The sequence below is a fragment of the Solanum lycopersicum genome, chromosome 12 (assembly GCF_036512215.1).
Source record: "Solanum lycopersicum chromosome 12, SLM_r2.1".
In the NCBI taxonomy this organism is placed as follows: domain Eukaryota; kingdom Viridiplantae; phylum Streptophyta; class Magnoliopsida; order Solanales; family Solanaceae; genus Solanum; species Solanum lycopersicum.
In genome coordinates, this window is record NC_090811.1 from 42,327,246 (window position 1) to 42,351,541 (window position 24,296).

At 39.5% G+C, this 24,296-nt stretch overlaps 1 protein-coding gene across 1 annotated transcript; it reads right to left on the reverse strand.

The window, feature by feature from the left end:
* Nucleotides 1–23,641: 23,641 nt before the first annotated feature.
* On the reverse strand, nucleotides 23,642–23,971 carry LOC138340373 (uncharacterized mitochondrial protein AtMg00240-like). Its single transcript, XM_069292091.1, has one exon. The coding sequence runs from the start codon at nucleotides 23,969–23,971 to the stop codon at nucleotides 23,642–23,644; it is 330 nt and encodes a 109-aa protein (XP_069148192.1).
* Between the last annotated feature and the right edge of the window lie 325 nt (nucleotides 23,972–24,296).

Sequence of the window (24,296 nt, forward strand, 5' to 3'; positions counted from 1 at the left end):
TTGTTCAAGGGATTCAAAATCAAGTTCCCTTGCCCAATTCTGTATTGATACATAAGTCATACGTGAGTAAAATATTCAAGAATAATGCCATCTACTTAGATCAAAAATCAAGATTTTGGTATATCTACAAGATACATAAGTCTTGTAATACATAATCTTAGGAAAGTAAGAATCACATAGCGAACTATGAATGAAGCCCCATGGCGTGTATGTATAGACACATAAGTCTAACATACGTTCAAAAATAAGTGAACCTAAGATGTACGTGAGGAAATGATGAACCTTAGGATGATTAAATACGAGTGTAAGATACAAAAAATGGCCAAGTGCATTGGCATATAATGAGATGAATTATGAAATGAAGAAATGAACATTCATGTCATAATAGGTGAGTAACTATGAAGAACAAAGGTGGCAATAATGAAGAATGTGGTAACAATCATGATGTGAGGCTAATGTATATATGATGAGAGCAATCTCAAATGAGACTAAGTAAATGTTACCAATGAGTACTCACCAATGAGAGTGTAAGATAATGAAGAGACCAGTCTCTATGAACATTCTAATGAAAATATTGCGTTTAAAACACTCAATACTAATGATGAGATGAGAAATCATCTAATGAGATATAATGTCCTCATACTAGAAGCCAACTTCCATGATGTATGAGTTGAATATAATTGAACTTTATACTAAGCACCGATAGGCTAGCTATTAGCGGTGATGCCTTCTTTCGGGAAGGGCGAAGGTTCACGTAACTCTCATGAGATGAGACTGTCCGGCTTGTAGGGTATGGGTCTCCATACATCTCCTAGTCTTTGATCCTATACTACCAATATAGAGATCTGGCGGAGTTAAATTCCCATATACGTTAGCATGTTATTGAGCCACTTTTGCCGGTGATTCCACCTCTTTTCGGTGTGGAGGAGACACTGGATTTCATGATGATCACATGATTTTTGTCGGTTAAATATAAAGTTCCCAATTAATGAATGAGGCCAGCCTCAAATGAATCATATAAAGAAATGAATAATACCGAAGGTTTTAGGATAGGATAATCTAGAGGTGAGCTAGATTTAGGTAATGACATTAGGTTATTTGTGATCATTGCACCAAACCCGATGAAAGTCTTAAAATATATTCTAGGTATAGTTGGTGTTAACAATGACCTATGAATGAACTGAAATGAGGTACGTATGAATGAATGAAGCAGACTCTGTGTTTTCTAAAGAAGGCTCCCTAGTTGAGGTCCCATATGTTGAGCCCTCATTTTGTAAAAGTATTAAGGTCAAGTCCATGATAACAAGATCACATGGCAGATGAATGAATAATATGAAAGAAACTATGTGCTATATGTAGATATCATGTGTTGTGTGCCATACGATAATTATAATGATGCATGTCACTCTCATGGCATAATTTTCCCAATCTTAATTTGGCAAGTCCACTGGCTTGACTTCCAAAAATCATGTCGTTAAGAAAGATATATTATTTCTCATGCATGTCCCTAGTGTGTGCTTGCATATACCCATACTTAGTACAAGTGTCTACTAATTCCATACAAACATCTACTTTTAGGTGCAGGCACAGGTGGATAGTAGAGCTACAGGTTCGTTGTTGCAGCTATCCGGACATCAGCATTCATCCGGAGTTTGGTAGGTCCTTACACTTTCGAGGATGCTACTGTGTTACATTCTAGCGTAGAGTTGAGCTAGTGGATAATGTTCCAATAGCGTTTCTTTCCTGTTTTGGTTCAGACTTTGTATTAGTGCTATTTTGGCTGATATACAATTAAAACTTAATGAATTATTTCTTTCAGTTGCTTATCTCTTAAATGTTAGATGGTTGATGACGAACCATTACGAAATATAAAGAAAATGTTTAGCAAGTATATTTAAATAATAAAAAATTTCAAATTTTCCGCTAAAATTAACCTATGTAAAGTAAGAATGATGTAAGTAGTCTTGTTTGCGACCTCTTAGAGGTCAACGATGCCGGTCTCGTCTGATGTCTAGATTCCATTCGTGACAACGGTCTCCTTTGTCATAAAAAAACAATTAATCTATTAAAATAGAAAACATGTTCTACAAAATGAAATATGAAACTTGAAATTTCTAAATAACAAAAGAGGTCTTGTCGTCTTATAAGACGATCATGCCAAAGCAAAGCATATAGAGTCAATCTTTTTTATATATATATATATATATATATATATATATATTTATATATATATTGTCACATCTCGAAATCAAATTCTAGAAGATATGGCATTCTCGGAATGCAACTGGTGTACTTGACCTCTCAGAGGTCTTTTAAAAGACATTCCGTATCGTTCATCGCATATACAAGTATGAACAGTACTGCGGAATTAAAACTTTTCACATGAATATCATAAAATATCTTTTCATATAACATCATAGAAACGCTAAGTCTCAATATATGCCATTCTTAGACTCAAGAATACTTGGGAAAAGGCCCATACAATACTAATATAGAAATACTTAGTCTATTACAATAATTTGAAATAAAAAACATATGTATGTCCTCGAGTCATTGAAGACATACTTCAACTTTGCTTGAACGATTTTAGAATCCAAGCTTTCCTTCACTATCCTTCTCATCTTTCACATACAACTTTATAGATCACAAAATTTATGGAATTAGTACAAAAACTTGTACTAAGTATGAAATATTGCATAAAATCATGAAAACGGACATTTATAAGAAATATGCTCTTTTTGATTAAAACAACATTTCATAATAATAAGAATAACATTTAACACCTTATAAATAAATAAGAGATCACATAATAAATTTAACACTTTTTTAGGAAAATCTTATAGTAAACTACTTCACTGTAAAGTGAACTCCTTCACTGTTACACATTTTTAGGAAAATCTTACAGTGAACTACTTCACTGTTACAATGAAGTTTCTTAACCTCTTTTTGGACACCTTCTAGAATGTAATCCCCTCACTAAAATCTATCCTAAGAGTAACTTAAGTACGACAAAGAGAGACCGCCAATACAATCTCTCTAGGCATACCTAAATAATCCTTAAGAGAACCTATAATGACATCAACACACTCTTAGAATATGTCAAGCACATGAACATGATATCCTTCTACGAAAGGTGATGCTAAGTCTCACTTGAGTGAGTTTTGAAGTGACCGCCCATACAATCCGTTTCACACACACTTACGAGATCCCTTAGACTACCTAAGATAGAATCATTCTCACTTAATAAATCAACACATAGATAATATGAAATTCTTCTACTAAAGGCTATCAAAGACTTACTTAAGTAAATACAGAAGATAGCGTCCATGATTGACCTCTTCAAAATTACCTAAGTAAAACTTAAGACTACCTAAGGCTTAGATCATGTCTACAATCAATAATCTTCCCTAACTAGATTCATTCTTAATACTTATCTAGGTTATATTAAGTGACCATTTCTATGCCCCGTTCACACCTTAACTAGACAACCCTTAACTACTCTAGATAAGTACTAATTCATCGAACATGCTTTCTTAACTTAAGTACTTACATTCATTAGTATAACACCCCTAAAATAATTTAAATAAAGATAGAGATTAACATAGTTTTAATGATGGTCTATGCACCTCAAATGGTCTATAATGTCGTAGAGTTAATGCATAGAGTTTTAGGTAATTTTGAAATGAAACGTGAAGGGACGACCATGATGTTCGACCACTAAGTCACCTGTCTCATATAAGGTTATATGATTAATTTTGTGTTTAATGAGTTAATTATGTAATTATATGATTTATTATAGTTTTATAGATAGTGTGTCAATTTTTGTGAAGTTTGGAGGTCAAACGTCCAAGAACGTCCATGACATTGGAAAGGTTTGCCTTAAAATGACCCCGTCTATCTTGGTATGTTTCATCAATTTTTACGTGTTCGTTTTGGATGAAATTCATGTGAGAGGTATTAAAATTTTATAATAACACATTCGGGTTTGAAGCATCTGGGAAAACATCTCCAAAGACCATCCAAGGGTCCTTGAGGAAGAACTCTTAAGAGTACCAAAGTTGTCAAAACACAGCCCAACCTACGGAGGCAATCGACGCCCAGCGGGTCAGTCGAAGCCCTGTAGGTGAGGGGGAGTAGGTGTAAACTTAGGCTTGGTAGAGGCCAAGAAAAATACCAGCCTCAATCCCAAAGCACGGACCAAATGGTTGGTCCATTGGTTAAGGGACGGGCCGTCGATGGCCATCCGTCTGTGAGGACTGCCTTCCTGCTCAGTTCACTGTAATGTTAGGGGTGAAATTGTAAATTCATCCCAAGTAATAATTAGAAGTTTGTAGGTTCCTTATTTTTTTTGATAATTTAAACATGTATATAAGTCTTTAACACTTAGAAGAATTCATTCTTCAAAATCAAAACCCAAATTACCTTAGAAATTCTCTAGAACTCTATTGGAGCCAAAAATCAAGGAAGGGCTTGGATTGAAAAATTGAGTGGATATTATTGATCTAATTTTAGGATTATATTTATTAAGGTATGGTTTTTTATCCTTGAAATTCTATTGATCAAGGATCCCTACTTTCGAAGAAGTTTTCTAGAGTTTTCAAAGATGAATTGTCCAATTTTATGATCTACCCATGGGTTATTGCATTAAAGGTTTTAAAAGCATTTTATATGGATTGAATTTTTGTTAATTAGATTATTTTAACTCAATGAAATTATGAACCCATGTAATTGATGAACCCTAGTTTTTACTACTTTATGGGTTAAGTGATTTGGACTTAATGCTTATGAATTCGAGTTCAGTTTTCTATGGGCTATTGATTGATGTAATAATTGTATTAATATAATATGTAAGTTGTCTTATATTGGTTAATATATATTTAATTGACCTATTTTCATTGAGTATCATAGTTTTTATATTGAATTGATGTTCATGGCCATGGGTAAGTTCCTTATGATATTGAAATGGATGATTTGACATTTGATTGAAGTGTTTAAATTGGAGTGGTGTTACACTTCCCTAATTCTCTTTATTTAATGTTAAATAGACTTATATTATGTTGTGATTCGTATGGTTCACTTATGGTGGCGGTGTTATATGCCTCACGTGCAATTGATGTGGCCTTCTCGGCGTTACTTTATGTAATATGATGATCATGACCTTGTCGGCACTACTTGAAGTATTATGATGATTTGAGTAGTTGATATATGTGAAGTATGATTATATATATCTATATGTGCTTAAGTGAAATTATGTATTCTTTCTATGTATGTGAGGAGATCATGTAGACAATGACTATGTGCTTATATTTGTATTCTTAGATGTTGATGCATGATTGTTCCTACTTGACTATATGAGTTGTGAAATTCATATTGATGATGATATATGAATGTATAGGATGACATAAATATGACAAGGGTCATTCCTAAGTTCTTCAAAGAATGATATGACATATGTGATAAAGTAAACAATGTTGTGTTTTCTTTTGGTAGACTTGTGTCCCTTACTTGATATATGTATGGATGATATGTGAATAGGAGATGTATTTACTAGGTAGGCTTAGTCAACCCTTTTCATGTATGAATGAATTATATGTGAGACGTTAGATGATTGTAAGAAGGTCATGTACGTGGAACCTTAACCCTGTGGTAAGGTTATGAATGTTGAAGTTAAAGAGTCGTAAAAGTATCATTCATGTAAAGGATAATGGACTTAGGTTTGGTTGGATGGAATGACATCATATCATCCTTAGGGAAGTCACAATGATCTACCTTAGTTGCCATTGAAAGGTAGCCCTATAGGACCTCTTTGGTAGGGTGAATGTGATTGGGTTATGAACTAGCTAAGGAACTTCTTAATGTGATCCTTTAGTTTCAATTACTCTGTGAGAACAAAGGATAGCACCGAGTGATTATGATATATGAAGTAGATCTACTTGAGAAGGACTCTAGAGTACAAGGTAGCTCTACTTTTGAATGAGACTAGAGTACATGAAAGCCCGTCATATTCCTTAACCATGTGCATACATGGGATGTGTCCTAGTTCTACCCTTGGCAAGTAGAACAACCTCATCAGAGTAGGTTAGAACTACGGATTCCATCTCTATCTATCATGGTTTCTTTAAGTTATTGCCTACTAGCATTAGATATGTTTTATGAAGTTTAGGTGGTTGTATGAGACACTATCTAGATATTGCACAATAGGCTGAAGGTGTTCGTGAGATACCCTAGGTCTTCTCCAAAACCATTACTTGAATGTCCTATGATAAATGACTCTTAAATGAATAAATGAATATAATGGTTTAAGTTAAGAAAGTATGTTGAATGAATAAGTACTTATCTAAAGTAGTTAAGGGTTGTCTAGTTAAGGTACGAAGGGGGCATATGAATGGTAAGTTCATTTAATACCTATATAAGTTTTAAGAATGAATCTAGTTAGGGAAGATGGTTGATTATGTAGACATGATCTAAGCCTTAGGTAGTTTTAAGGATTATTTAGGTAATCTTGAAGAGGTCAATCATGGATGTTATCTTCTTGATTTACATAAGTAAGTATTTGATTGACTTTGGAAGGAGAAGGTCATATCATCTATATGTTGTTGAATTAAGTAAGAATAATTATATCTTAGGTAATCTATACGATATCCTTAGTGTGTATAAGGGATTGTTGATACACTCAAACTTACTTCTCAAATGAGAAGTAAAGCGGTCGCGTCAAATAAATAACCCAACTAGAGAGGTTGGGATCGTTCCCACGAGGAAAATAGTCTAGACTTAACTTCAACTTGTTATTACTATTGTTCGGTTGATGACTTACTTAGAAAGTGAAAGCATAAAAAGGGGGGTTTTTATTTCCTAATAAGTAAAAATAACTAACGAACTTGACAGAGACACTTAGCAGCTTTTAATTTTGGGTTTTAATCAATTAATCAAAGTAACTAGGGTTTACGTGTTCCCCACAGGTTCATAACTTGATAATTCTATCTATAACAATTCTTTCCTAGTATCTTGCATGCAAAGTGATAAGTTATGTATTTCTAAATCCTTGGTCCGGCATCTAGAAAATCTCACTCCGCATCTTGGTCCGGCTACGTGTGTTGCTTTCCTAACCCTTATCCTTACCTCATATTAAGCATCGTATTCGATATTTGACTAAGTTATTACCTCATACTAATCAATACTAGCCTATTAGATAGTATACACTAAATCTATGTTAATAATTCTTTTCCTATTATCTACCTCCTTGGTCCGGCAAGCAGCATTAAGGCGAGTTCTAACGTTGATCATCCGTTAAAAAGACTTCTAAGCGAAAGAATTATTAATACATGCAAGACACTATTCTAGAATTGTTATTTTAGCTAGGGTTTATCTCATTATTTGCCTATGGTTCCCACAACCCTAGTTATGGAGTTTAGTTCCTCATAGCCATAAACATAGTATTCAAATATGTTAAACAAGAAATCATGTACTTACTTCAATGAGAAAGAATAAAGTCCAAAAATTTGCTTGATTAATCACCAAAAATTACTTGTAAGAATCTATAACAATCAAACACTCAAAACACAAAGTCTAATAATATGATGTTTAATCTCACAGAGTCTAACCTCGAAAACGATGTTTTTCGAACTATTTATAAAAAATAAAAACCTAATTAAACAAGGATTCTAATTACTGGAAATCTGCCAAAACGCGGCTGGGTCGACGGACCACGCGACGGACAGTCGTGGTCACAATGGACCGTCGTGGACTCTGTCATCCCATACTTGGTGCAATTCTTCTGCTGCTTTCTTCATTCCCCTCGACGAAAAGTGTGACGGACCATCATAGGCTCAACGGTTCGTCGAGGGTCTCGTTTCAAAATACTTCAACTCTTGGAATCTGGGTACTGGGATAACTTCTCTGATCTTCACGACGAACCTGCAGGACGGACCGTCACAAGCTTCGTAATCCCACACTTGGTCAGACTTCCCCATCTTCCTTCAGCAGCTTCTCTACGCTGCCACCTATGGACCGTCACAGGCACGACGGACCATCATAAGCTCCGTAGGTGGTCTCTTCTGCATTTTTCGCTCAAAATCTCCGCATTCAGCTTTGGACAGATTTCCTGCAAAACAAAGAGAAACTTATATCAAAATTAGCACAAAAAAGGCTTTCGGACACACTAAACTTAAGGAAAAAGTATTAATTATACCGTGAAACAACGATATATCAACACCCTCAACTTAAATTCGTTGTTTGTCCTCAAGCGATGCACTATGACTCACTACACGATCTTTGTCCAATAGTATTCATGTTTTATTCTTTGCAATCATTTGGCTATCAATCCCGATTAATCTCATCAAATCTATGCATGCTATCACTATTAGGCTTGAATTTTTTGGGATTCGAACATGACACAGAATTACCATGCACTAACACCTATCCTCTTCAATTTCTCACCGAGGTGCTAACAATTCCGATATCGCAACTAGTGTCCTCACTTTAGAACAAAATCCTCATTTTTCACACAATGATTTCAGTTTGAGTATAAGGATTACATTTCAACACTCACTCTCAGAACAAAGTCACACTCATTCATACCTATTGCCATAAGCTTGCCCTTATTTTAACTGCCTTAAGTTTGCTATACAACCCTTAGGATCACGATAGGACTTTTTTAGCTTGTAATGTAGGCTCAGAGTCAGGTAGGGTACATTGAGGTATACTTTAGTGACTTTTTGCCCTCCTTGACACATCGGCTAAACCTTCCACTTTCTATCACTTTATCTTGCCAGTTTCTCCTATTCTTTCACCTTGTTGTTTCCCTTCTTTCTTCATTTGTGTAAGTAACTCTTTTCTTTTCTTGTTTGTAATTCTTTAATATTTCTCTTTTTTTTTCTTTCAATGAGTTCTTGAGTCACTTTAATTTTGTTCTTTCTCTCTCTTTGTTCTTTCAACCCCATTTTCCAGAGTATTCCTCAAAACAGCCACCCTCAACTCATGGCTTTGCCATGAGTCAAGGTACACAATACCCAAAGTCGGGTCAGGGCCATAACGAAGGTTGTTTATACATTAGCCACCCTCAAGTTATGCTTTTGGCATGAGCTGAGGTGCACATGTCCAAGGAGGGACCAGGGCCAACATATTGTTCCCAGAAAAGATCAGTTGGGGTGAAAAAGAAAGGTCTAATTGTAAGCTCAAATTATTTGGATCAAAGAAAGATAACTTTCATTTGGTTTATTTTATTTAGGCTAGAAATGGGCTATATTGAATAAGGGTCTATGATCATTTCCTAATCCTTTCGTAATTGTCTGTTACAGCTTACTTTTAGCAGGACTAACCTGGCAAGTTCTAGCTTAGTACCAATAGTGGACTATTAAACTTTCCTCACACTCACTTGACATCTCATCACTATACCAGATTATCAGACACCTAGTTTGACTTTAAAATTTAGGGTAATGCAATGGTGTAACTCTATTTCATGTTTAGAGCCACACAATTATCAGTTACTACGCCTAGTCATGCCACATTTTCCAGTTTTATCGGATATGATTTTAGCCATCATGCTTCAGAGTTAAACTATGTACAAAAGATATAACGTGCTTGTTCAACAGAAAAAGTAATCAGTCCTTTGGGGAAAAAAGAACACAGGCAAGAAAACCCCAAAAGAGGATAGTGAGTCGGGCTACTCAGACTTCACCCTAACACTCACTTTCCATTTACCCCACCCCCAACAAAAAAAACATGCAATTGTCCCCAATGCATAAAAAAATCTAAAGATTTGAGGGATAGGTGAAGCAAACCTGTGGCGCATAGCGCCGTCGATCAGCAAGTTGGTGGGTCCGGTTTCCCAGAACCCACATCCTCTGCAATCTGGACACCCTCAGTGGTGTCCTCAACAATCTGGACACCCTCAGTGATGTCCTCAGCAACAACCGCACCATCAGTAGTGCCTCCTGCTGTCTCTACAGTCGGCCTCCATCTCTCGGCGCTCCTTCTTCCTTGCGCGCGCCTCATTCTCTGATCGACCCCTACGCCTCTTGGCACTCTCTCAAGGGGAAGGTGAGGGAATATCTAAAGTAGCAAACAGGGCCGCCAATACAGTGTCCTCAACAGGCTTGACAGGCTCCGACACTCTCGCCTCTAGGATCGTGTTAATGTCTGCACGAAGACTGTCCACTGCATCCTGAAGAGTCGACACATCTACCGGAGGGGCTGGGTGGGCTAACACTCTCAACTCAAATGCATCGAGGCGCTGGTGAACCTCAGCAATCTTCCGCTGCATCTTCCTCTCCATACGCGCTTCAGACTCAGTAATAGACTTCTGCATCCACGGCTGAATATGATGCAGAAGGGTGGCCATTTTGTGCCTCCAGTTTTTGGACCCTAGCAAGCGGGGCCGGTAACGGTAGAGAGGCTGTGCGAGAGGAGCTCGGGGCTGGGCTACTACCCGGGATAGACTCGACCGGGGTAGTGTCAGTGGACGCCTGTGTAGCGGTGCGGGCCTGGGCCACCGTATCCGCAAGATCATCAGCAAGTGGTGGCAGCTCTGGACGGATCCCTCAACGTGGGGCAAACTCATTGGCCTCGTCTCTGATGAGGCCGACGTCAACGGTGTCTTGCGGGGTCTTCAACTATTCTATGTGCCATATGGGCACACCTGCGGTCCTGCAAAGGGCAAAAATCATACACGGGAAGGGGTAGGTAGTGGTGACCTTGAATGCCCTCTCGTGCATGACTGCCTGGAGAAGCTATGCAAAGTCGACCTCGAATCCGGCTTTCATCGCCGCTATCAACACTGCTCTATCCCAAGTGACGATGTTATCAACAGCTGTGGGGGAAAGGCAGTGATGGACGAGCAGCCACAAGAACTTCGCGACGAACGTGAGGTTGGCCTTCTTGATGGCCCCCTTCGGCTCAGTGACCCAATCGGCACCCTCTCCGTCGACTGATAGGTGTAGGGCGATCCACCTCTTGGTGGTCTCTCTCAGTGCCTGCTCGCGCAAGAACTGGCCATCCTTCACTATCTGCCAGCGGTAGTCAAACTCGGCAGTGTGGGGAGTTCGGGTAGCATCTGCACTCTTGCCGTTTAGGAACCGGTGGATAGCTGGCAGGGAAATGTCGACCTGCACGCCCCGGACTTGAACCTGCTCCAGTGGGTCCTGTTTAGCGGGAGCAGCCCGCTTATCGCTCTGTGATCGAAGAGTCGCTACGTACGATGCGTAGAACTCTTGGACCACTTCCTCGTTGTATCGTCCCAACGGACGGGCTGTCCACTCTAAGCGATGCCTGGTGAATAGGTTGTGGATCTTCGGCATCGATGGGAGGCTCCCTGTAAGTACCCGCCGCTCCAAGGTGAGTGTCCGAGTCATTACTCCTTTATCAGTCAGGAATTTGGCGTCGGAGTAAACTTGAAACTGGCCTTCGACGCACTACCGGTTTGGCTGGTTAGAGGCTGGGGTGGGGACGTGGGATGGTGCGGTGGATGTAGAGTCTGTACTGTCAGCCTCATCACACGAGGCCGACGCTGCAGCAGTGGCGGGTGTGGGAACCTCAGCAAAGCCTAAAGATTCCTCGGACCAGGATACTCCTAAGAAGCCAGATGCTCCTTCCTCATTTGTGGCGCACCCAGAGGGTGTGCCGGTCAATGTGCGCTCCTCATCAGACTGGGAGGCAGTGACTACGCCGGATGCCACTGTCTTGGGTGTGGCTCTAGGGGCACGTGCAGCACGGGAAGGTGCAGAAGTGCCTGGGGGCACATATTCAGGGTCCCGCTCCTCATCAGACATGATGATCAAGCGTGCAGACGTGGCAACAGACTTGGATCGCCAGCATGCATAGACTCGGTATTGCTTGGGTGCCATAGTAGATAGTACCTGAAAAGGATCACTATTAGTACGAGTAATGTCAAACAAGACAAGCAAGCCCATACAACATAAAACATTTAAAATAGTGTGTTAGTGATAGTGAAACTGTATCACACGACGGGCTAGATCACGGCTCGTCGTGGATACGACGGACCGTCATGAGGTCCTTCGTGTTGTACTTAGTCAATGTATATAGAAAGAACCCTGAAAGAGGGGTCTCTGACCATCATGACGGTCAAGCAGGACGGACCGTCGTTGGTACGATGGTCCGTCGTAAGAGTCAGTCGTAGGACACTTAGAAAATGTTAGAAGACCCTTATCAGAGGGGTCTCTGACAATCATGACGGTCGTGCAGGACGGACCGTCGTGGGTGTGACGGTCCGTCGTAAGACATTTAGAAAAATTTTGAGAGACCCTTAGGAACAGGGTCTCTGACAACCATGACGGTCGTGCAGGACGGACTGTCGTGAAGAGAACGGTTTGTCACAGGTGTCGTTGGGAAGGGGTTCTAGAGCTTGTGCAACGGACCTTACGACGGTCCGTCATATGTGCGACGGGCCGTCATCGGGGTCTCGTTCTGAGTAGCAGTGTTAGAACTGGGGGTACCCTATGCATCCCCGATGAACCCACATGGTCGTGTAGTGTTGTGGACCTGTATGTGTCTATCCCAACGACCTAAGAAACTACCAAAGTAAAATCACCTATTCCTAGGGTTATTAACATGGCACATACGAACATTTTGAGCCTAGGTTTTGACATAATCATATAGAGGAATCAATATACGACTAAGAACTAAGCTAATACTAACTACAAAACCAAAATGCAAGATAAATAAGTATAAATGTAGAGACACATACCTTGGAAATGGAGAAGAAAACAAACGGAGAATGATTCTGGCAAGGTAGACACCGACAGCAGCAGCACCGACAAGTAGATGATAATGATAAGGCTTAGGAGGTTTATTTTTGGGAGCAATGATCAGTGAGGGGAAGTGTGGAAGTTGAAAAGAGAGGGGAGATGAGGGGAATAAGGAAGTAATGGGGTGGAATATTGAGGCGGGGGGAGTATAAACGGTCAGATTTTGAAAAGGGTCCAGCCGGGTCAGGTCGGGTAGAATTCATTAATCACGCGACGTTTCCCCGATGACAGTCCGCCGCGTTTATGACGCGCTGTCGTAGGTTCCGTCGTGTGTGCCCTAATATTCAAAATGACAGAAATACGTACCTGGTGTGACCGATGCATACGACAGTCCGTTGCATGCGCAACGGTCCGTCGTTGTATCTGTCAGTGGCTACTGCGGAGTAGTTTCCTGTAGAATTTCCTGGTGATGTGCCTGCAAATTTAAAACCCATTTATAGAAAAAATGCTACCATCATTAAAAAGACGATAAGTATTGGGTTGCCTCCCAACAAGCACCTGATTTAATGTCGCGGCACGACTGGGGCCACTTGATTACTCAGACTTCATCAAGATGGTATGCCTCGATCACTTCATTCGCCGATTCAGCATGCCCGAGATAGATTTTTATGCGCTGTCCATTCACCTTGAACCGCACACCCTCCTTAGTTTCCAACTCAACTGCTCCATGAGGGAATAGTTGGGTAACCGTGTAAGGACCAGTCCATTTGGACTTGAGTTTGCCTGGAAACAAGTGCAATCTGGAATTGAATAGAAGAACTAAATCCCCGACCATAAACTCTCGTTTTTCAATTTTGATGTCATGATACTTCTTCATCGTTTCTTTATATAGGGCTGAGATTTCATAGGATTTCAAGGGAAATTCATCAAGTTCATTCAACCCATTTAACCGTTGCTCTGCAGCTTCGCTCCAATCCATTTTTAACTTCTTCATAACCCACATGGCTTTATGCTCTAACTCAACCGGAAGATGACAAGCTTTCCCATATACAAGTTTGTATGGAGACATACCTATGGGAGTCTTATAAGTTGTCCGGTAGGCCCAAAAAGCATCATCAAGCCTCCTTGACCAATCTGTTCTACTAGCATTCACTGTTTTTGACAATATCTCTTTGATCTCCCGATTCGATACCTCAACATGTCCACTAGTTTGAGGGTGGTAAGGAGTGGCCACATTATGGGGAACACCGTATTTCTCCAATAACCCCTTGAACAATCTGTTGCAGAAGTGGGAGCCCCCGTCACTAATAATAGCCCTTGGAGTGCCAAAACGGGAGAATATATTCTTTTTCAAGAATGCAGTGACACTCTTCCCTTCATTGTTTGCGAGGGCTATGGCTTCGACCCATTTAGATACATAATCAACTGCTACAAGAATGTACTTCATCCCATGATAACTCACGAAAGGGCCCATAAAGTCAATACCCCACACATCAAATAACTCAATCACGAGAATGGGGTTTAGAGGGAGCTCTTGCTTTCTTGAATACCACCATCTCGTTGACATTTGTCACATGCTTTAGCAAACCCATGAGCATTTTAATGAAGAGTTGGCCAATAATAACCACATTGCAATATCTTGTGAGCGGTTCGGATACCACTGTGATGTCCGCCAAAAGGTGAAGAATGGCATGCCTCCAATACACTCAACATTTCACATTCTGGCACACAACGCCGAATAAGCCTGTCGGCACAACTCCTATACAAGTATGGCTCATCCCAAAAGAACTTCTTCACATCGTACATGAACTTTTTCCTTTGATGAAAGGACAAGTCTGATGGAACAATATCACCAGCCAGATAGTTCGCACAATCTGTGAACCATGGAATCAAGTCTTGTGAAGCAGCCAATACATGTTCATCGGGGAAAGTATCATCAATGTCAGTCTTATCCCCTAACTCTCTCATAGCTTCATCCTCTAGACGAGACAAATGATCAGCAACTTGATTTTCAGTCCCTTTTCTATCCAGCAGTTCAAAGTCAAATTCTTGCAGCAGTATTACCCAACGAATCAGCCTTGGTTTCGCATCCTTCTTCGCCATCAAATATCTCAATACTGAATGGTTAGTATGCACTATAACTCTAGTACCTAGCAAATTGGAGCGAAATTTCTCAAAAGCAAAGACTACTGCGAGGAGTTCTTGCTCAGTCACTGTGTAGTTCTTCTGGGCTTCATTTAGGGCTTTACTAGCATAGTAAATTGGGTGAAGGATTTTGTCTCTTCTCCGTCCCAATACTACACCAAGAGCCACCCCACTAGCATCGCACATTACCTCAAATGGACTGTTCCAATCCGGAGAAATAATGATAGGTGCAGACACTAAATTCTCTTTTAGCTCACCGAATGCTTTAAGACAAGATTCATCAAAACAAAATTTACATTCTTTCTCCAGCAATTTGGACAATGGGTGTGCAATCTTTGAAAAGTCTTTGATGAATCTCCAATAAAAAATTGCATGCCCAAGAAAGCTTCTCATACTTTTCATAGAGATCGGCGGGGGAAGTCTCTCTATTACCTCAACTCTAGCTTGATCAACCTCTATGCGCTTTTCTGAAATGTGATGGCCCAACACAATACCCTCTTTCACCATGAAATGACTCTTTTCCCAGTTTAGTACCAAATTGCAATCTTCACATCTCTTAAGAACCTCAGATAAATTGGTCAAGCACCGCTCGAATGAATCACCAACCACAGAAAAATCATCCATAAAAACCTCTATAGTATCCTCCACCATGTCAGAAAATATTGACATCATACATCTCTAAAAGGTTGCGGGTGCATTGCACAACCCAAACGGCATTCTTCGGAACGCAAAAGTCCCATATGGACAAGTGAATGTGGTTTTCTCTTGATCTTCTGGTGTAATAGAAATCTGATTATACCCCGAATACCCATCAAGAAAACAATACCACCCTTTTCCGGCAAGTCTATCAAACATCTGATCCATGAAGGGCATAGGAAAATGGTCTTTTTCAGTCCATGAGTTCAGTTTACGGTAATCCATACACACCCTCCATCCAGTAACCGGTCTCATTGGAACAAGTTCATTCTTTTCGTTGGGGACCACAGTCATTCCCCCTTTCTTAGGTACACACTGAACCGGGCATACCCAACTACTATCGGCGATTGGATAGATTACTCCAGCATCCAACCACTTGATAATTTCCTTCTTCACAACCTCTTGCATAGGAGGATTCAAGCGTCTCTGGTGCTCAATACTCGGCTTATGATCAGGCATGAGTTGGATTTTATGAGAACAAATACAAGGAGGGATCCCAATAATGTCCACAATGGTCCACCCAATAGCTCTTTTGAACCTTTTTAGTACCTTCACCAAACTCTGAACCTGCTGTTCATCCAGGTGTGATGCAATGATTACCGACAAAGTGTCACCATTTCCTAAGAATTCATACCTAAGATGAGGTGGGAGAGCTTTTAATTCAACTTTTGGAGCTTCCTCTATAGATGATTTAGCAGGTGGGGACTCGCGATTCTTCATATCAAGCTCAAATTTCTTCGGTTTAAACCGAACATCACCTCGGTCAAGAGCCGCGACTAATGACTCATACTCTTCAATGCAATCGCTATCAAAGTTCATTATCACTGCCGCTAATGCTTCGACACCTAGACGTTCTTCTATTTGTGTCTCAAATGTCTCACCCATGTTGTAGGATATAGCAGATGCCGATTGGATCTCACCACTCTGCCTCATGGACCTACAAATATTAAAGGTCACTTCCTCACTGTTCAACCGAAATTTCATCTGCCCCTTTTCCATGTCTACTAAGGCTCTTCCCGTAGCTAGGAATGGCCTCCCAAGGATAATAGGCACTTCAAAATCAACCTCATAATCAAGAATAACAAAATCGGCTGGAAAGATGAATGACTCCACTTTTACTAGCACATCATGAAGTATCCCTATGGGCCGTTTTACTGTTCGATCAGCCATCAGTAGCCGCATCGCAGTGGGCTTTGGGTCACCCAAACCCAACTTCTTGTAAATCGAGAGGGGTATGAGATTTATGCTTGCCCCCAGATCACATAATGCTTTTGCAAAATGTAATAGCCTGATTGTACAAGGAATAGTGAACGCACCCGGATCTTCTTTCTTTTGGACCAGAGATCTTGTAGCAATAACACTACAATGATGCATTCTATCATCATCCTCAAAAGTAACCGATCTTTTCTTTGTGACCAAATCTTTCATAAACTTTGCATAACCAGGCATTTGTTCTAAAGATTCTACCAAAGGGACATTGATAGAAAGTTGCTTCAACATTGTTATAAAATGCCGATATTTGCCATCCTCAGTCTTTTTCACTAATCTTTGAGGAAATGGGGGTGGTGGCCTAAGCATGGGAGTTACCTTTTTAGGCACTTCAGCATCTTCTGCACTGTTATCCTCTAAATTAGCATCAACATTTACCACTTTATCAGTGTTTTTTGTCACCTCATTCTCATTAGATGGCATAGGTGGGTCAATGGTTTGCTTGCCACCGCGAGTAGTAATTGCCATACAATGTCCATCATTTTTCGGATTTTGGACAGTGTTGCTAGGAAGAGTGCCCGGTTGCTGTGTGTTCACAGTTGCAGATAATTGGGCCAATCGTAACTCAAGTTGCTTAATCGATATTGCATGTGTATCAACTTTTTGCCCAATACCCGCTAAATCATTCCTCATTTCTTTATTGTGCTCATCACTAGCATCAAACCTCCTCATCATTTTATGCAACATATCCTCAACTCGCGACATACTACTTCCACGATCCCTAGGAGTAACTTAACGATTTTGAGGAGGAACATAGGCTCCATTCCTGTCGTTTCTGTTACCATAGCTACCCCTGTTGAAGTTGTTGTCGCGATTGTAGTTTCCATCTCGGACATAATGACCCTCACGATTGTAGTTACCATAGTTCTGACCTTGGTTCCTTTGACCTTGGCGCCAATTTTCCTGATTAGAGCCTTGGGCACTTGGTCGGAAACCCCCCATCTGTTCATTTACTGCATAGGAATCCTCCTCATAATAACACTCATCGATTGGAGGTGGTGGTTTAGCCAAGTAGTTGACTGCATTAACCTTTCCTACACCCCTAGTGACATGTTTTAGTACCAATCCAAGCTCAGTTCTCATCTGAGCCATTTCTTCACGAATATCATCTGTGGCTGGGTTGTGAGTGGACTGCACTGCGAAAGTGTTTCTCCTTTTATCGGACTTCCTAGTACTCCAAGCTTTGTTGTTACGGGAGATTTTCTCTAATTTCTCAGCAATCTCAGCATAAGGGCATTCTCCATAAGATCCACCTGCTATAGTGTCCAACACCGCTTTATTGTTATCATCCTGTCCCCGATAGAAGTATTCCTTCAGTGACTCATCATAAATACGGTGATTTGGGACACTTCTCAAGAATGAGGTGAATCTATCCCAAGAACTACTAACTGACTCTCCTAGTAGTGCCACAAAGTTATTCACCCTGTCTTTGTGGTTTAATTTCTGGGAGACCGGATAGTAGCGTGCTAAGAAGACATCCCGTAGTTGGTTCCAAGTGAAAATGGAGTTGTATGGGAGCTCAGTAAACCACATAGCAGCCTCTCCCGTCAGTGAAAGAGGAAACACTCTGAGACCTATTACATCCAGATCAAAATCATGCCTCCCCACACAAGTTTTACTCACTGCCCTTACCTTAGCTATATGGGCATGTGGATCCTCAGAAGGTAGCCCTGAAAACAAACCTCTGGTAGTGAGCATTTGCATCAGGCTACTAGTTACCACAAAAGTGTGGCCTGTGGGTAGAGGGGGCAAGACAAGTGGCCCATCCGAGTCTGCGATGTTATCATACCCTCTGTAGTATGCTTGGGGCCGTGGAACGGGATTTTGTCCCCTCTGTTGATGTTGACCCAGAGCGTTGAGTAACATCTGTCCATGAACATCCGCTGGATTTGGGATGTTCTTGTTTGGATCCTCATCATTTATTCCCAATTTTTGATTCATATTGCGCAGTGTACGCTCTAGCTCGTGATCGTAGGGAAACAAGGGTTCTCTTCCTCTCCGTGTATTTGGCATACAAGGAGGATAGTTCTGAAAGGAAATCAAAAACAATTAAACAAAGTAAAATCAAGAAAATATCAACTAAACTTTAGTAATAAGTTCAAGTTAATCTAAAAGCTAAATTCCCCGGCAGCGGCGCCAAAATTTGATACGCTCAAACTTACTTCTCAAATGAGAAGTAAAGCGGTCGCGTCAAGTAAATAACCAAACTAGTGAGGTTGGGATCGTTCCCACGAGTAAAATAGTCTAGACCTAACTTCAACTTGTTATTAATATTGTTCGGTCGATGACTTCCTTAGAAAGTAAAAGCATAAAAAGGGGGGTTGTATTTCCTAATAAGTAAAAATAACTAACGAACTTGACAGAGACACTTAACAGCTTTTAATTTTGGGTTTTAATCAATTAATCAAAGTAACTAGGGTTTACGTGTTCCCGCAGGTTCATAACTTGATAATTCTAACTATAACAAATCTTTCCTAGTATCTTGCATGCAAAGTGATAAGTTATGTATTTCTAAATCCTTGGTCCGGCATCTAGAATATCTCACTCCGCACCTTGGTCCGGCTACATGTGTTTCTTTCCTAACCCTTATCCTTACCTCATATTAAGCGTCGTATTCGATATTTGACTAAGTTATTGCCTCGTACCAATCAATACTAGCCTATTAGATAGTATACACTAAATCTATGTTAATAATTCTTTTTCTATTATCTACCTCCTTGGTCCGTCAAGTAGCATTAAGGCGAGTTCTAACGTTGATCATCCGTTAAAAAGACTTCTAAGCGAAAGAATTATTAATACATGCAAGACACTATTCTAGAATTGTTATTTTAGCTAGGGTTTATCTCATTATTTGCCTATGGTTCCCACAACCCTAGTAATGGAGTTTAGTTCCTCATAGCCATAAACACAATATTCAAATATGTTAAACAAGAAATCATGTACTTACATCAATGAGAAAGAATAAAGTCTAAAAATTTGCTTGATTAATCACCAAAAATTACTTGTAAGAATCTATAACAATCGAACACTCAAAACACAAAGTCTAATAATATGATGTTTAATCTCACAGAGTCTAACCTCAAAAACGAGGTTTTTCGAACTATTTATAAAAAATAAAAATCTAATTAAACAAGGATTCTAATTACTAGAAATCTGCCAAAACGCGGCTGGGTTGACGGACCAAACGACGGACCGTCGTGGTCACAACGGACCGTCGTGGACTCCGTCGTCCCATACTTGGTGCAATTCTTCTGCTGCTTTCTTCATTCCCCTCGACGGCAAGTGTGACGGACTGTCATAGGCTCAATGGTCCGTCGAGGGTCTCGTTTCAAAATACTTCAACTCTTGGAATCAGGGTACTGGGATAACTTCTCTGATCTTCACGACGAACTTGCAGGACGGACCGTCATAGCCATGACGGACCGTCACAAGCTTCGTAATCCCACACTTGGTTAGACTTCCCCATCTTCCTTCAGCAGCTTCTCTACGCTGCCACCTACGGACAAAAGTAATCTCCGTAGGTGGTCTCTTCTGCATTTTTCGCTCAAAATCTCCACATTCAGCTTTGGATAGATTTCCTGCAAAACAAAGAGAAACTTATACCAAAATTAGCACAAAAAAGGCTTTCGGACACACTAAACTTAAGGAAAAAGTATTAATTATACCGTGAAACCATGGTATATCAACTGTATGGGCAGTCGCTTCACAACTCACTCAAGTGAGACTTAGAATCACCTTTTGCAGAAGGAACTCATGTTAATGTGTATGACATATTGTAGGTGTGTGTTGATCTCATTATAGGTATTCTTAAGAGTCATTTAGGTGTTCCTATTGTGGTTGTATGTGCGTTCTCTCTTTATCTTACTTAAGTGAGTCTTCATATAGCTTTTAAATAGGGTATTACATGCTAAAAGGTCTCTAATAGTGAAGTTAAGAAACATTATTGTAAGATATTCCTTAAAATGTTTTAAATTGATTATGTGATATCTTATGTATTTCTAAGGTGTTAAATGTAATTTTTATGATTATATATATGATGTTTTAACCAAAAAAAATGAATCTAATAAATGTTTGTTTTTCATCATTTTATGCATTATGCCACACTCAGTACAAGTGTTTCTACTAATTCCATACATTTTTGTTATCTCTAAAGATGTAGGTGAAAGGTGAGAAGGATCGTGAAGGAAATATTGAATTCTAAGGTCCTTCAAGCAAGGTTGAAGTATGTCCTCAATTGACTCGAGGGCATATATATGTCTTTTATTTGAAAGTATTGTAATAGACTAAGTATTTCTATATTAGTATTGTATGGGCCGTGTCCCAAGTATTGTTGAGTCTAAGAATGGCATTTGTTGAGACTTAGCGTTTCTATGATGTTATATCAAAGATGTTTTAAGATATTGGTGTGAAACTTTTAATTCAGCAGTACTCTTCATACTTGTATATGCAATGAACAAAACGGAAGGGCTTATACAAGACCTCCGAGCGGTAAAGTATGCCAGTTACATTCTGAGAATGTCATATCTTCCATGGTGTGATTTCGGTATGTGAGAAGCTTGGTATAATAGCATAGGAAATGAAAGGTTTTTTATGAATCAAAAAATCTTATAAAGCCACCTCTTGTAGAGTCTTGACCATCTGCGTGAGTCGTGACACATCTAATCCATAAAACTCACATCCTTCATTCTTTATAGCGAAAACTCATTTTATATTCAATGTCATGCTCATATACATCAGTTCTAACCACATTGCAACAATTTTAAACCAAGAAATGAATTAGTCAACTTCTCAAAATTTTTACAGTGAGCAGGCATTTCCTTGCGGTGAATTATGCCAAATTTTAAAAAATGCAATTTTTAGGCAATTCATGATAGAAACATACTAATATTCAATGCTGAACCACATAAACACACCTTAAAACATAATCATAACTTCATAAAATGTACAATGCAAGGAATCAATGAAGTTCAATTTCAACTAGACCCCTCAAACACAAGCATGAGTTGAATAGAAGAGATGAGACAATCAGTAATAACTCCTTTACTCATCACACTCTCCTATTTAGAAGGAACTCATAACACTAAAAAGATTTAAGAACTTACAATCATTCATCATCATCCACATTCGGCTTTGATCCTCTAGTCCGGAGTGCATAGAAACGCCTCTTATTTGGAGCGTCATCTTTTGGAACATTAAGAGTACCTTTCTTACACTCTCTTCGTGTAGCCGCAATGGTAGGAAAATCTCTCACCTTATGATCATCCTTCCTGAAGAAACCTTACCCCAGAACAAGAACCAGGTTCTTGTAAGTTGCTTTTAAGTAAAGACACAAACACTTATTAAATTAAAAACCTTCCTCACTCAATGAAGGAAAAACCTCGTTTTATTAATTCAACTACAAGATCTTGTGATCATAACTCAATAATCAAAAAGCCTTATCTCTACTACCTCTGTCGATTGACTACAATCGACTTCTACTCTCAAAAGGCCAAATCCACCTTTTGTTACAACCCTCACTGAAACTCAACCCTACAAAGAGCCAAACCCACACCTTGTACAGTAGATCGTAACTTACAATCAATATCTCCAAAAGGCCATACCCACCTTTTGTTACAACCCTCACTGAAACTCAACCCTACAAAGAGCCAAACCCACCCTTTGTACAATAGATCGTAACTTACAATCAATAACAAAACAACAAGATAGTTTTACACGTTGAAGACCTTCTCACTCAAGAACATTTTAAACTTAGCAAACCTATCGATCTTGAAGACTTCTATTCAATGAATAAATATCTCTTTTCTCTCTATGTGAAGTCATGGCCTTCTATTCTGCGTATGTCCTCTTTGTATAGATATTTCTGCTGCCTTGAATCCTTATCAAATAAGGTAAGGAAATTGTATTTTGACAAGGATTACTTCTTTTGTACAATCCCTTTTATATACAACTTCCTTCCTTAATTATTAAAGTTTCCTTATTTGCATCAACTGGTATCTTTAATAATTAAGGTTTCCTTATTTCAATCAACTTGTATATTTAGCATTAATTGGACCATGTCAATATGCTGCATTTTCGTGACAATGTCTGCGATCTCTAGTTGCGTTATTTTACTGTTTGTGGCTGCATCAATTTGCTTTGCTTGCATTTCTTGTCTATCATCAAAACATCAATTTTATATCAACTTGTAGAATTAGGATTCTATCAAATTCCCCCTTTTTGATGAAGACAAACCTGTGTAATGCAACTCATGTATCTTCCCCTTTTGACAAATCAAAGAGAGTCCAACAGCGGCTAAACAAAACCAAATATCATCAATAGCAACAATTGAAGCTTAGCCAGTGTAAAGCAGTTATAGAAACCAACTTGACTGAACCTGGTTCATATCTCCTTAGAACTTGGTTGGACAGAATTCAATCTAAGACGATGAGCCCTAACTCAAGTCTATTTTTCTGAAATGATTCTATTCCCAGTGCCTTGGTGAAAATATTAGCAACTTGATCCTCAGTTTTGCAGAACTTCATCGCTATGCTTCCTTTTTCAACATTATCACGAAGAAAGTGATGTCTAACATCTATGTGTTTGGTGCGTTTGTGTTGAACTGGTTTTTTGGCCATGATCATAGCACTTGTATTATCACATAGAATAGGAATACAACCTGTTTCTATACCAAAATCTTTAAGTTGTTGTTTTATCCAAAGAAGTTGGGCACAACATGAAGCAGCTGCAACATACTCAGCTTCTGCAGTAGATAGAGCCACTGAATTTTGTTTTCTAGTTGCCCAAGATATTAAACATGGTCCTAAAAATTGTGCCATCCCAGAGGTACTTTTTCAATCAACCATATGTCCTGCATAGTCTGCATCAGCAAATCCTTTTAAATCAAAAGAGTCCCCAGTTGGATACCAGAGAACCAGGTTCATTGTGCCTTTTAAATATCTCAAGATTCTTTTGACAACTTTTAGATGTGATTCCTTGGGACAAGACTGAAACCTTGCACATAGACCAACACTGAACACTATGTCAGGTCTACTAGCAGTGAGGTAGAGGAGTGATCCAATCATACCTCTGTATCTAGTGTCATTGACTGGTGAACCTGGTTCATCTTTATCAAGCTTTGTTGTTGTCTTAATGGGTGTGTCATTTGACTTAGCTTCATTCATATCATACTTCTTCAGTAATTCCTTGATGTACTTGAGTGAGAGGAAGCTTCTTTTATCTCAAGTCATGTGTCTGGAACATTCACTATCCAAGTACCATTGTTGTTGGTTCCTCATCACTGATCCCTGCAATTTAATTTTGGGGATTAGATTTTGGTACCCAAATTCACTTTGATTTATTCTTAGGGAATGGATGAATAAGATTTCTTCTGGCCCATCTAGGAAGAGATTTGGCTGTAGGAATTTGTTTTTGCTCATTGGGTTTCTCATGATGAGGTTTTCTCAAAGATTTCGACTTTTTGTTATGAGCGGTTTGTTTTCTTTGACA